The sequence below is a fragment of the Somniosus microcephalus genome, chromosome 1, assembly GCF_052327205.1.
Source record: "Somniosus microcephalus isolate GS21.2 chromosome 1, FLI_Smic_1.0, whole genome shotgun sequence".
Taxonomy (NCBI): Eukaryota; Metazoa; Chordata; class Chondrichthyes; order Squaliformes; family Somniosidae; genus Somniosus; species Somniosus microcephalus.
The window spans coordinates 119132172-119147421 of NC_140987.1; the positions used below are offsets into that span (position 1 = coordinate 119132172).

Here is a 15250-nt window from a genome sequence, read left to right on the forward strand (position 1 = left end):
TTCAGTTCTGGGCACCGCACCTCAGGAAGGATATTGGCCTTGGAGGAGGTGCGGCGCAGATTCATTAGAATGATACCGGGGCTAAACGGGTTAAATTACGAGGACAGGTTGCACAGCCTAGGCTTGTATTCCCTTGAGTGTAGAACATTATGAGGTGATATAATTGAGTTGTTTAAGATGATTAAAGGATTTGATAGGGTAAATAGAGAGAAACTATTTCCTCTGGTGGTGGAGTCCAAAACAAGGGGGATTAACCTTTAAATGAGAGCTAGGCCATTCAGGGGTGATTTCAGGATGCACTTCACACAAAGGGTAGTAGAAAACTAACTCTCTCCCTCAAAAAGCTGTTGAGGCTAGGTCATTTGAAAATGTCAAAACCGGTATTGATATATTTTTGTTTGGCAAGGGTATTGAGGGATACGGAAACAAGTCAGGTAGATGGAGTTAAGATTCAGATCAGTCATGATGTAATTGAATGGCGGAGCAGACTTGAGGGGCTGAATGGCCTACTCCTGTTCCCATGTTCCTGGTGCCCCGCCCCCTCCCACTCCCAAAGTGTGCTGCTCCTGGCCTTGTATTTAATTTTCCCGGACCATTAATGTGGCTCAAGGGCACCCTTGGCACAGGCCTGTTTCTTGCCTGGGCCTAACACCAGCAGAAGGAGCAAGAATTTTAAACTGAGTTGCCCAGTGTGTTCGCCTAAGAAAATGAGGCAGGAGCCTGTGTGCATCCCCCTCCTGCCTCATTGGCGTGCCTGTGCTGGGTCTGCATCTGTTGGCAAAACTGATGTTCTCCTTCATTTTTTCTTGACTTTTGTGCTCTTGGAAATGGGTGTTTCCTGGGGGCAAGTATCAGGAAAATCTACCCATGCATCTCAAAGGCCCCATTTCTTGTAATGTTTTTCCTTGCGGTGTCACTATAAATGTAAATTAACATTGTGGTTCTGATAATACAGAAAGCAGACAGTGGGAAACATTATTAGTTTAACATCATAAGTGTAAGATAATAAAATATTATAAGAACATAAGAAATAGGAGCAGGAGTAGGCCAATTGGCCCCTCGAGCCTGCTCCACCATTCAATAAGATCATGGCTGATCTGATCCTAACCTCAAATCTACTATCAGTTCCCTCCCGAACCCGTGTGATCTCCTGGGAGAGGCGAAAAACCAGATTAAAAAACCCAATGGCCAATTTGGGAGAAGAAAAATCTGGGAAATTCCTCTCCGACCCATCTAGGCGATCGAAACTCGTCCAGGAGATCACTGTACCTATATTTTCTACAGTACTTACCTTCTGAAAAAGGTGATCTCCACCCCAGCCAGGAACAGGAATAGAACCATCTCCTGAAATCTAACACATAATTAGAACACAAGAAGTAGGAGCAGAACCAGGCTACACGGCCCCTGGGCCCGCTCCGTTACCCACAGGGCCATGACCGTTCCGAACATAGACTCATGTCCAATTTCCTGCCTGCTCCCCGTAACCCCTAATTCCCTTTACTTCTAAGAAACTGTCTATTTCTGTTTTAAATTTTTATGGGAGGGAAGTTGGATAATTCTAAGCTGTCAGTCCCCTAGTTTTCACTTCAAACGTGAAGTGTACTCCTCATCAATCACTGGTTCTTTTAGTGTTCTACACTACTGGTTGAGTGTATTTGTGTTTCCATTCCTATTTTTTTTGACTACTCTCTCTGACTGTCTTCTCTTTTACATGTAACTTGTCTTTTTGTGGTCAAGGAAATTTGATAGCTTGGGATAGAACACCAATGCTCAGTTCAGGTTCCCCCAGGACCACTTGGCTCCAGACCTCATTACAGCCTTGGTCCAAACATGGACAAATTAGCTGAATTCCAGAGGTGAGATGAGAGTGACTGCCCTTGACATCAAGGCAACATTTGACTGAATCAAGGATTCCTAGTAAATTGAAGTCAATGGATATCGGAGGGAAAACTCTCCACTGGCTGCAGCCCTACCTAGCACAAAGGAAGATGGTTGTGGTTGTTGGAGGCCAATCATCTCAGCCCCAGGACCTTGCTGTAGGAGTTCCTCAGGGCAGCCCAACCATCTTCAGCTGCTTCAGCAGTGACCTTCCCTCCATCATAAGGTCAGAAGTGGGGATGCAGCAATATCTGGACAACATTCAGGCTTGGGCTGATAAGTGGCAAGTACCATTCATGCCACACAAGTGCCAGACAGTGACCATCTCCAACAATAGAACATCTAGCCACCTTCACTTGACATTCAACAGAATTACCATCACCGAATTCCCCACTAACTTAACTGGACTAGCCACATAAATACTGTGGCTACAAGAGCAGGTCAGAGGCTGGGTATTCTGTGGCGAGTGACTCACCACCTGACTCCCCAAAGCCTTTCCACCATCTACAAGGCATACGTCAGGAGTGTGATGGAATATTCCTCCATTTGCCTGGATGAGTGCAGCTCCAACAACACTCGAGAAGCTCAACACCATCCAGGACAGAGCAGCCCACTTGATTGGCACGCACCCGCCACCTTAAACATTCAGTCCCTGCACTACCGGCACACTGGTTGTAGTGTGTACCATCTACAGAATGCACTGCAGCATTTTGTCTCAATCAAAAGACAATTACTGCAACAAAAAAAAAAATAATAATAATTTCCAGGGTGAGTAATAGATAAAGACAAGGCTTCTTCGACAGCACCTCCCAAATCCTCAGAACACCACCACCTGCAAGTTCCCCTCTAAGTCAGACACCATCCTGACTTGGAAATATATCGCTGTTCCTTCATTGTCGCTGGGTCAAAATCCTGGAACTCCCTTCCTAACAGCACTGTTAGAGTACCTTCACTTCACGGACTGCAACAGTTCAGGAAGCCGGCTCAACGACACCCACATCGCATGAATGAATAAAAATCCATGTTTTTAATGGCCTGGAATTTGCGGTCAACGGTAAAGCAATTGTGCTCACCGCTGACCTTGAAAAAATCTGTCTATCTCTGTGGCGTGAATTTCAGCTCTCCCGACCTTAGTTTGAATCTAGTGTCAAATCAAGTGCATCTCCAACGTCCAGCAACAGTGATGTCATAAAGAAGGCTGAGTAGCCAATCACATTAAAGAATTCTCACAGACAGCAAATCAGGAAGTAAAATGCACAGATTCTAATTTACTTTTTATAAATTTTGCAGAGAGCGAAATAATGATTGGGACATACACATAGGATTAAGGTAGAAGCTGAAATATCATAAACTTAAAATTATTTTAAAAACCGTGTAATTCTTAGACATATTAATGGAAAAATTTGACATTCTACAAATATAAAATTAGTTTTTCAGGAGCAGAACGGTTGTTCAGCAATCACTATGCCGTTAAAAACCCAGTAACATCTCTTTCAACGAGGCTTAACTTTTTCGGGGAGGCGGGGGTTTAACAGCGATATTCCAGCATACTGGGAGACATTTTCGTCCTTCAGTGCGATTTAAATTGATTGCCGGATCTGAGAAATTCCACAGTGCAACCTGTGGCAGAGCAGGGAATGACCGACAGCAACTTCTGGATTTCCGCATTCAGTTTTGCCGTCATTCCCTCCGCAAAATCTGAGACATTGTCTATGATCACCTATTTATTTCTTCCAGATTGTCTCCTTTCTGGTTAAGGAACTTCAAAGCTATCAGCGTGACAGAAGTTCCTTGTTTTTAAGGTAGGTGATAGGTTTGAGATATAATGTGAAATTATTTAAATGCACATCTCTATAAACAGTGATCACTTTTAAATTTACTGAAGATAAAAACTTAAAATCCAGGCCAAATTTAACCGTGTTGAATTTTTCTGCACTCCTAATAGAAGGATAAATTCATGTACTGATATGTTGTGGGGTATGTTCATATTGCAAGTTTATCTTCAGTGTAAATCAGCTTTTGAAGACACGCAATGTGAAGCACCCGGAGGGGTGACACTACATGGAATATAACTCCAGTCCAATGTTGAATCTTGTTTACAGAGTGCCTGGAGGCACTCTTTAAACCTACTGGACATTGAATTATATGTCTTTAGAGAGCAGGGATTCTCCCCTTTGCACCCAGTAAGAATTTGAATTGTAACAGCAGAGCTGCATTACCAGGAACAGAACCAATGATTTCTATATTCAGGAAACCTGGCTTCAGTTTATTTTTAAAAAAAATGCTTTTATTTAAATATCAAAGTATACATATTTTTCCTCTTGCCCCTTAGATTAGTATATTCCACTATAGATGACATGTGGACAGGCGAGCTACTCTTAAAAGCTCCATCCATGGTGCTCTGTAGCCGGATACTTGGAAGTGCCTGAAAAGCAGTAAAGCTCAATGTAGCTGAGGATATTTCTGTTTTAATTACGTTCCTTCCCTCTCCATGAACTTTGTTGCCATTTTGCGTCTTCCTCTGACAGCTTGGCTGCAGTTGGAACTTGCTATGCAGAGATTCATGAGTGCGAACTTGCCTCCTGTCACTTTGTAGCGCAGCCTGTTAATATCCTTTTTTTTTAAAGTGTGTTAATAGGCCATCTATTGGATATTATTAAATCTTATCATACAATGCACTATCCTGTTATTCCTTATTTTGTAATTGCCATTTCATTATAAACTGTTTAAGCTACAGGATATTGGTTTATAAAGAGATGCATAGCAACTATTTTGATGACTATTAAGTTGTTTATTAATCATCAAGATGATTGTTATGACATTTTTCCTAAACAAATGTTCTTTGTACAACCATTCCTAATAATTCTGAATAATTTAAAGAAAGCACATGTATTTATGTAGTGCCTTATCACATCCTTGTGATGACCCAAAGCACTTCATATACCAATGAATTTTTATTTTTGCTTAATAAGGAGTAACCGTTTTGGGATGTAAAACTCAGCTTATAATTTAAAAAAAATACTATTGTATGTATTCCCAGATGCAGTTATAGGTTCCATCGCAAGTTTTGTTGCAATGCAATAATTCCAACCTTGATTTGTGGTGTTGCTTCGTAGAAATTCTGTCTCATTTTAGGGATAAAGGATCTCATGAGATCTTCCATTGTTGCTTAGAACACTTCCATTGTTGCTTAGAACACAATGTCTGCAACAACAAAACTAATAACACACGTTGCACCCAGCTGGAGACTTTGCACTCTAAAATGCTTCCTTCCAGTATTTCAGGAGTGTTAATGAAAGCAAAATCAAGTTGCATAATTGCACCTCTCCTACACAGATTTTTTTTAAATTATGGTAATGACACAACTGGCTGTTTTTAAAACTACTCAACTTGACAATTACAAACAAAAATGACTAATTTTAGTATTTCCAGTGACTCAATACTAGGAGACATAAATCATTTAGCAGTGCTTTTCAAAAACTTCTCTTTGCCAAACAAGTAGTTTTAATAGCTTAACAGAGTTTGATTTATGCCACATAGCCACTATGTATAACAGCACAAATTTAAGATTTTTCAGTTGAGAAGGATTTTTGTAATGTAACTTCTGGGATTATGAATTAGATTTTTGTTTTGGTGAAATCCACAGAAATCTTGGAATGGTAAAGCAACTTTTTAATGCTAGGGGCTAGAAGAGATGGTGGGGCGTGGGGGGGGGGGGGTGGAAGTGGCCTTTGATGTCTATTTTGTGCTTGTAACATTGGCCCAGAAATTCGGGTCGGGGGCTTCCCATGGGTGCAAGCCCCCGACCTGCACTTACCTTGTGCGCCGGCCGTTGAGCTCTGGGCCCCCGTGGAATTCCGATCCTGGGCCTGCTCCAGCTGCCGGCGCGCAGTGCTTGCGTATCCCAGGGGCGCAGTTAGTTCGATGCGTCCATTCATAAGTCTGACAGGAAGACCTGTCAAAAGTTAGAAATACTACGGCCCCAAAACATCACTAAATCTTCAAATAATTTTTTTTTTTTAATCACATTTTTTTAATAAACTATAAATTACATGAAGTAACTATTTTAAACAGTAATTTAAATTTTTGAAAAAAGTGCATGCAGGAAACTGGCACTTCCACTGGGCCTACGGGTGAGTACCCCGTGCGTACTCACCCTTGGAGACCCGAATTTCTGGGCCATTATCCGGACCCTGAAAATCCTTGGGATGCAATTCTGGCAGTTTTGCTAGGATTGCATCTGCTGGTGCCTTCCAGCGTTGATCCCACTGGAGTTTGTGGAGTCAGTGGGAGGGCAGCTAATTTGCATAGGATAGGTGGGCACAAGAACCACTATGGGCACATCTATGGTGCCTGCCTGTCCAACATTAGGGTTTGGAGTAACAACAGAAAATGCTGGAAACATTCAGCAGGTCAGGCAGCATCGTGGAGAGAGAAACAGAGTTAACGTTTCAGGTCGATGACCCTTCATCAAAACTGAAGAGACGAACAGAAATCCTGTCGGAGAGAAGAGCAGAACTTCTTCAAGGTGGGCAGTCCTAGAAGAGAAGTGATAGTGAACCAAATACTAATACAATAGCAAAATACTGCGGATACTGGAAATCTGAAATAACAACATAAAATGCTGGAAACACTCAGCAGGCCATACAGCATCGTGGAAGGGTTTGGAGATTGCTCGGGTCTCTCTGCGATCCCTACCATAGGGAGGCTCCATCCTCTTGATGACATTTGCCTTGTAAGGGGTGGGTGGAGGTTCGTCTATTACAAGGCATGTTGGAAAATTCCGGAAACATTGCAACCGGGTGCCTGCTATTTTCTGATGGGTCCTGCTGGAGTGATGGTGGGAGACCAGCAGAAACTTGTGGAATTTTGGGGCCCTGGTGTGTAGGTATTTCTTCCCAGTAACCCTCCATTTTTTCTTTTGTAACTGATATATATTTCTCACAGAACATAGAAAAAAAAATTAAAATATAATTTAAGAAAAGTCGCACTTTTTACTTTGAAATATGCATTGTGCTTGCATGTATGAAACTAATCTGAATCAGCACACTACTGAGGCTGGAGGAGATTACAGTGATAGGGAGGGACAAGGCCATGGAAGGATTTTAAAACGAGGATAACAAGTCAAGACATTGCTTAACCGGGAGCCAATGTAGGTGAGCGAGCACAGGGGTGATGGGTGAACGGGACTTGGTGCGAGTTAGGACACGGGCAACCGAGTTTTGGATGACCTCAAGTTTACGTAGGCTAGAATGTGGGAGGCCAGGAGTGTGTTGGAATAGTCAAGTCTAGAGGTAACAAAGGCATGGATGAGGGTTTCAGCAGCGGATGAACTGAGGCAGGGGCGGAGATGGGCGATGTTAGAGGTGGAAATTGGTGGTCTTAGTTATGCTGTGGATATGTGGTCAGAAGCTCATTTCAGGGTCAAATATGACATCAAGGTTGTGAACAGTGTGGTTCAGCCTCAGACAGATGTGAGGGAGAGGGATGAAGTCAGTGGCTAGGGAATGAAATTCGTGGGGGGGCCATTAAAGATGCATAAATTCATGATTCACTTGATCAGTCTTTGAACATGCACCACTTTGAATTGCCGAGCACTAGTCTTGAACTTGATTGAGGAAACTCGACCTCCATTGAGGACACCTAAATTTCTCCCACTACCAAGAGATGTGCTTAACACATGTCAAATAGTTCTTGTCTTCAGCATATCATAAATGGTGATTAAGCTTTCTCTATACTGTATGATCAGTAGCAGTAGTGTTGCTGAAGAGTCTATAGGACTGAGCAAAGAAAGTTACAATATTATTGGCCAATATACTTCAGGAAAAAAAAGTTAACTATTTTGTATGCAACAGAAGAAACTGTTAAATGAAGGCCCCAATTACAATTGTGTACATGACCGCTATTTTGATTTTTTTTTACTTCTCTGCTGCATGTCACATTTATTATTTGAACTTTTATTTAGCATTTTCTTCAGTTAGGCATGGAATTTAAGTTTTTCTCTTTGAATGTGTTACCAAGAACTGGTGATCAAACAGTAATAAATAGCTGTCTGCACTACATTGGGGGACTGAAGATTGCAGCCTAGTTTGAAGATAAGAACTTACCCTGGTGCTCTTGTTCTTCAACTTCCGTGTACAGTCCAGTTGCCAATCCATTATTATCCAAATAAAATATATACATTCTTTAAAATAGACATAAGACTTAAATAAAGAGACATCACCTGATTTCTTACCATTACATTATTGGGATTTGTTTTCTTTTTATTATATCTTTTATTTTATTCCCTTGACTTTGCATAGCGGCCACTCTGATGGAGAACCATGGGAGATTCTGTGGCTGAATGGAACTAAGTTTATTGGCGATTTTACCCCAGATATTAGTTAATCAATATTTCTGTCTGTGGACTGGAATTAATTGTTTGTGTCTTTGTAGAATGATATATATCAAATCAATTGAATCGCTGATGATGTAATAAAAGCAAATTTGATGTCTTCAATACACCTAGGGAACTTTACTCTTAAATCAGGCCCTTCATTTAGAGCACTACTTAAACATTATTGTCACCACTTGTTATAAATCTTATCATTCATCAAGAAACTACTCGTGAAATAACGCTGGACAGCCAGCTGGTGGTGCCGTCCAAGGAGTATAAATACTCGGGCGTCGGCCCCAGCTTGCCAGGGACATTTTGTAAGACAAGGAACTAGTGAAATACAACTAGACCTCCATGTTCTGAAACAAGTTGATTAAAGCCTTGCTTTATGCTCAAACCAAGTGCGTAGTGAGTTTTATTACGTCACCACTTTTAAACCATTACTTTGGCAGAAACAAACATAAAATTCATAAGCAGGTGCATTTTGAAACCTGGAACAGATGCTAACTCTGAGTTCCCTTGTATTCCCAGCATAAGAACTGCAAATGTACTTTTCAAAATCCAACACTTTTTTGCCCTAATTTGTTTCTCAATGATGGGATCCAAAATATAATTTCTGTACAGTTCAATTTCGGACTCTTCCTTTTCCTCCATGGATTTTAACTTATCCATTTCTGTTTGTGAGGAGCATCTAGTGCAAGCTTGAGTCTGACAAATACATGTTAGAAGATGAAAAAAATGTTGAAAATCTGAAATAAAGACATAAGATGATGGAAGTACATGGATCCATCAGCAGCTGAAAAGAGAAAAGACCAGAGCGGGTACATCTGAGTTCTAATGAAGAGTCTCTGCCCAAAAGGTTAACGTTTCTCTTTTCAGATGCAGACTGATGTGTATTTCCAGCATTTTCTATTCATTTCATTTTATAAATTAGAAGATTGTTTATTTTTCCATGTATTTTTAAGACGTGATGTTGTCTTTTTGTAGGTTAACATCAGAACAACGGAGGAACTTTTCTGTTCTCTGTCTACCTATCGTCACTTTACCTGAGGTTGCTCCATTGGTGGAAGCTCTTCTGACTTGTCATGAAGATGGTTTGGTCGAAACTCTTAGCGTAGAGTTTCTAGAGTCTGTCAGCAATGGCCTTCTGCAGTAAGTAGACTTAAAATTGTGAAAATATGCTTCTGCAGTCGCGGCAGATGACCCAGGTATGTAGTCAGATCTACAATCGAAGTGGTGATACCGCAACAATAGGTTACCCCCATCAGGAAAGATTGAACAGGCTGGTGTTCTTTTCTCTAGAAAAGAGACGGCTGAGGGGTGACCTGATAGAGGTGTTTAAGATTATGAAAGAGTTCAATAGGGTAAACGTAGAGATGTTTCCACTTGTGGGGGAATCCAAAACTAGGGGCCATAAATATAAGATAGTCACTAATAAATCCAATAGGGAGTTCATGAGGACTTCTTTACCCAGACATTGGTTAGAATGTGGAACTCGCTACCACATTGGGTGGTTGAGGCGAATAGCATAGATGCATTTAAGGGGAAGCTAGGTAAGTACATAAGAAAGAAAGGAATAAATGGTTATGCTGATAGGTTGAGATGAAGAGGGGTGGAAGAGGCTCGTGTGGAGCATAAATGCCGACATGGCCTGTTTCTGTGCTGTACATTCTATGTAATAAGAACTTGCATTTATATAGCGCCTTTTACATGAGAGGAAAAAATGGATTGAAAGGGAGACGAGGAGGAGAGACCAGAACCTTGGTCAAAGCGGTGTGTTTTAAGGAGGGTCTTAAAGCAAGAGGGATGGGGGAGTAGTTCAGGAAGTTAATTCCTGAGTGTGTGTCCTAGACAGCTACCAATGGTGGGGTGATGCATTGAAGCTGGAGTCAAAGACATGGCGAGTTAGGATGCAGGGAGTTGTAGGGTTAGAAAGATCGGGAGGGACGAGGCTATGCAAGGAGAAGAACATCAGATTAGCAAAGGGTCATCGACCTGAAACGTTAACTCTGTTTCTCTCTCTCTACAGATGCTGCTTGACCTGCTGAGTATTTCCAGCATTTTCTGTCTTTATTTCAGATTTCCAGCATCCACAGTATTTTGCTTTTGTATCAGATGAGCGGTGTTGGCAGATAGGGGATTTGTTTATAGTTAGTGCATGGCAGTTTGTCCTGCTCGAAAGTTCAGATGAGGAGATGGCCAGGCTCACCTCTGATGCCCACCATGGTCAAATATCCTGCCGACACTCGTTGCCTAGGTTCACTCATGAAGAATGACTAGATGCATTTAAGGGGAAGCTATGTAAGGGAGGGAGAAAGGATAGAAGGATATGCTGATAGATAAAGCGGGTTGGGAAGAGGCCCGTGTGGACTATAAACACCAGCATAGACCATGGCCTGTTTCTGTGCTGAAGACTCCATGGCTGGAATTTTCCCGTAACAAAACGGGTGGGTTTGGAGCGTGGAGGCAGTAAAATTGTTAACAATGTGAATCCCGACATGATCCCACCTCCAACCTGCACACTTCCGGTTTTCCCGGAGATGGGATGGGGTGGGGGGAGGAACCAACCCGCTCCCAGGCGGCGTTACCTCAATTTAAATATTGTAATGAGGCTGAGAGCCTCTATTTGCCCCTCCATTTTGAATTTAACTACCTATGGATGGGTTTCACACAATTCGTGAAACCCGGCAGTTAAACAGAGGCGGGGACTGCTGCATCCTGGATCCAGGGTCGCTACCTAACCCACCTCCCGCAATCAAAGACTGCCCCCCCCCCCCCAACCAAACGAGGCCTCCGATCGCATTTCGAGGCAACCCCCCCCCCCCCCCCCCTCAAATGATGATGATAATGAGGCCGGCCATGATCCTCCGGCCACCCTGCCGATCCTCCACAACCCCCCCCCCCCCCCCCAATCGCCTGCCAACCCTGCAACTCCACCCCCCCCCGCCACCTCCCGATTGCTGATTCTCCCACCCCCGATTTCCGATCCCTCCCCCGGACCGACCCCTCACAACTGAGGCCTACGTGCCCGCAGCCAGCCATCCTCTCTCAAGCTGGCTGGCTGCGGGCAGGAAACCGAGGCCTCACATTCAAACTAGGCCCTGCCGGCAAAATCGGGGCTGAGACAACCACAACCACCTTCCTTTGTGCTTGATTTGACTCCAGACAGTGGAGAGTTTTCCCCTGATTCCCACTGACTTCAGTTTGGACTGACGTAAATTGTGCCGAAACCTAGTTTTCCACACTTTATTTTCTTTGCAGAAAATCAAAAAAGATTTTATTGATGCATGGAAAATGTCACGACCATTTGGAGTTTTTGTTCTTAGGAAGTGGGTTCAAGAGCCTGAATACGGATTGCTACCTGTGTAATAATGTGCCCCATGGTTAAATCCTCCACTCCCATTTAAAACAGTTTGAAATGACACCCGTTTTCCCTGAGACTAAAGAGGATGTTTTAATTCCCACTAATGATCTTGATGGTCTTGTTATAGTGCTACCCAGTTAAAGTGCTTTACTAAAAGTTGCTTTCTATTAATAATAAATGACCTTGAGATATAAAGCCATCTTGTGACAATATTTATTGCTGCTTTTCTTGCAGTGCAAATCTAATTGAACTCTTCAATTTCCTGACCAAGTATCCGGTTTTTAAATAGTGGGCACCTGATATAATTTTGAGAGCTTGGAGATATAATGGAAGGCATGAAATGCCGTGCTAAAATAACAGTAATACAGTATTCATCTTGTGTTTTAGCTGTTTCTTGCATGCATAACACTAATATAAAGGTATCAGTCATGGCTCAGTGGTAACACTCTCCTCTGAGTCAGAAGGTTGTGAGTTCAAACCAGAAACATAATCTAGGCTGACTCTTCAGTGCATTACTGAGAAAGTGCTGCACTGTTGTAGGTGCCGTCTTTCGATGAGATGTTAAACCATGAGATGTCTGCCATTTCCTCTGGACGTACAAGATCCTATGTTGCTTTTTGAAGAGGAATAGGGGAGTTCTCCCCAGTGTCCTGGCCAACATTTATCCTTCAACCAACATCACTAAAACCGATTATTGGGCTTTTATCTTATTGCTGTTGGTGGGACCTTGCTGTGCACAAATTGGCTACTGTGTGCCCCTATATTACAGCAGTAACCACAATTCAGGAAAAAAAATAGTACTTCATTGGCAGTGAAAAGCTCTTCATTGGGATGTCCTGAGGTTGTGAAAGACATTATATAAATGCAGGTTATTTCTTTATTTAATATTACCACTTTGAAAATGCGTCAGCTTTACCTTGCTGCTCCATGCTGCATGTACCTGTGCCCAAATGAACTGCGAATGCCATGGGGTTGGGCGGCTGGAATATCTGGCAGCTTGTATAGCGCTACTATTTTTTTTTACCCATAATAAATTAATCAAGATACAGTATCCCTTTTCATTGACCCTCATTAGTCATATTGGAAGGAGAGGGTAGTCTGTGGGCAATAAGTGCCACTTACTATGTGCCTCTCCTAAAACACTCTTCCAAACAGAAGCTATACATCTGCAGCACTACTCAGGCGCTCCTGATGCATTTTGGGAGGGTCCCTCAATCACATAAGAGCTGGGCATAATGAGCCTACCACGCAAGAAACATGCTGGAATTGGGCACTATAGATGCTTCAATGAGACATTATAGTGCCCTACGCCAATGGCATGCAGAGCAGTCCTCAGGGTTCAATGATCCATATTGTGGGGAGTTGACATCTAATGCACATAAGTGTTACGGGCAACAAAATTCTCATTATTGGTCCTTAAATCTTCTAATTTCATGTGAGCAATTCCATGCGTGATCCACCAGTATCTATCTACAGTACATTAAAAACACCACAATAACATACCTTGTTGCCGTTTTTAATTGGCTGAAATAAAATAAACAACAAACAACAACCCTGTGGCTATCCAGACTCACCTGTAACTATGCAGTCTGATGAAAAATCTATCAGACCTGAAACCCAACCTGCCAAATCTCTTTTTTAAAGTGGAATTTTTTTTCCATCTGCAAATTTTTCCCCCCTCAGTCTGCCATCAAAGGACTCAAAATAAGATTTATATTATGATAAAATCATTTAGAAAATTGTAAATTTCGCAATAACATGATTGAAATTACCCATAAAATTGTCTTTTGTGTCTTGGCGTGCTTTGAATAATGCTTTTCATTGGAGGCCCATTCATGTTGAGAAGCTTGTTGTAGCTCCTCTGCAGTGCTGTAGTGGAGGTGCCTTTCAGAGCTTTGTAGCCTGCTTTTTTCATCTTCTGTGTGCTATTGTGTATACATGGTTGCGAATTCTAAGGTTCAGGCATATCTGATGGGCCCAATTTTCTTTTTCTTCATTTCCAACACTTCTGCTGCAACAAACTCTGCAGCCTCTTAGCACCCAAATTCTTTTTGTATTTCAAAAATATATAAATAATTTTAGCCCGATCTAGGTGTGCACCTGCGGCTCCGATCCCCCAGTGGCCCATTGTCTCTTTCAGCCACCTTCCCACGTAGCGGTGTGAACTCCGCTCTGCTTCCCACCACAAGGTAGCACAATCTCTGGCATGATAAAAAGTAAAAGGTAAACAATATAAAAGCACTGGTGAAAAATGAGCTGCAGCAGACAGAGAGACATGCTGAGTAAAACTTACAAAAGAATATCACTGCAGGGAAAGAATACGCCAAAGGAAAAACTATAAAAGAATGGAATGGGACAAGAAAAGAGAATGGAGGAGAGAAAACCAAGTAGAGAAAATTGCAAAGGGGCAGTGAATCTTGACCTTTACCCATACTGCAAATTCCAGAACCTCACTATAGTGGTGCCAAACCTTCGAACGATGCACTAAGTGCAGTCAAACTTCAAGATCTGGTGCCATGCTAATAAACCCCAGGAACCCTGCTGCAGTGCTACCAGACCCCAAGATCACCTCCCACTACTGCCAAGTGCCAGTTACCTACCTCCATCCTGGTGCATCTTGCCTACCATCTTGTTGTGTAGTCAGGGCTTTTTAAAGAAAAGGTAAGAGACAAAAAATCGAACTCAAAGGTGGAGGTACACACAATAATTAGTGGGTCTCTTGTCTGATCCGTGCTGCTGCTGCCTCTTCTTAGCACCCAGCTACTCTTGTTACATTACCCAGTGAATGCAGATGGAAAACCTCCCCGCTCCAAATACTGGGTTCCGTGACACTGTTCTCACTATGATCCCCCATGCCTGGACACTATAGTTGGCTTCAGTATCTCTAGGTTAGGCAAGTGATAATCAGTCAAGATTCCCACTCTTTATCACGATCCTAGAATCCTGCTGGACGTGCACATATGTAGCCACTGGGTCGGGTTCGACTGTAATGCTATGGTCTAACACTCATAGTCAAGACTCAGAAATGAATAATCATTACTTGAATAAGGTACGGGGTAGTGGTTGACAATCAAGCAACTGTGGCCATACCAAATATCCACAGGAGACGTGAAAATTGGCAGAAAGAGGAGGGAAAGAGAAGTTATTTGAAGCTTTTTGTTTACCTGCAATAAATTTTGCTACCTTTTTAAGTAGATTTTTTCCTTGGGTCAGAAAATGATGTGCAACGGAAGGAATATACAAAAGGGGGTGCAGAGGAAAATATAATACCACATCAACACTTTGTTAACTAAATATCATTTACAGTAACCCATGAAACTTGGCAAATTATACATTTTTCTATTTTTGTAAGCGCAGTGTCTCTTACTATAACAGTAAGTCGTGGCCTGTGATATAGCATGCATCATTTATAGTTCCCTTACCCAATAGGGAAATCATGCAAGGCAAACTCCATAAAGTACTGCTTGGTAGAGTATTCCTTTTGTATGGCTTCCAAAGACAGCATTGTGGAATGAATTACCATACCTTATAATGCCAAACCAAATATTGAAAAAATAATATCTGAAAGAGAACTAATTGGACCTCTATAAGTGAAGTAATCTCGCACCTTGCAATAGAGCCTCCTGCCACGT

General features: G+C 42.2%; 1 protein-coding gene across 2 annotated transcripts in view; it reads left to right on the forward strand.

Moving 5' to 3' along the window:
- The window catches only part of fancc (FA complementation group C), a 280969-nt gene that overhangs the window by 145400 nt on the left and 120319 nt on the right, over positions 1 to 15250 (forward strand). For both annotated transcript variants that reach the window (XM_085984984.1, XM_085984990.1), the window contains exons 6-7: positions 3616 to 3680; positions 9242 to 9406. In XM_085984984.1, coding sequence (XP_085841110.1) covers positions 3616 to 3680; positions 9242 to 9406 — 230 coding nt within the window. The remainder of the gene's footprint in view (positions 1 to 3615; positions 3681 to 9241; positions 9407 to 15250) is intronic.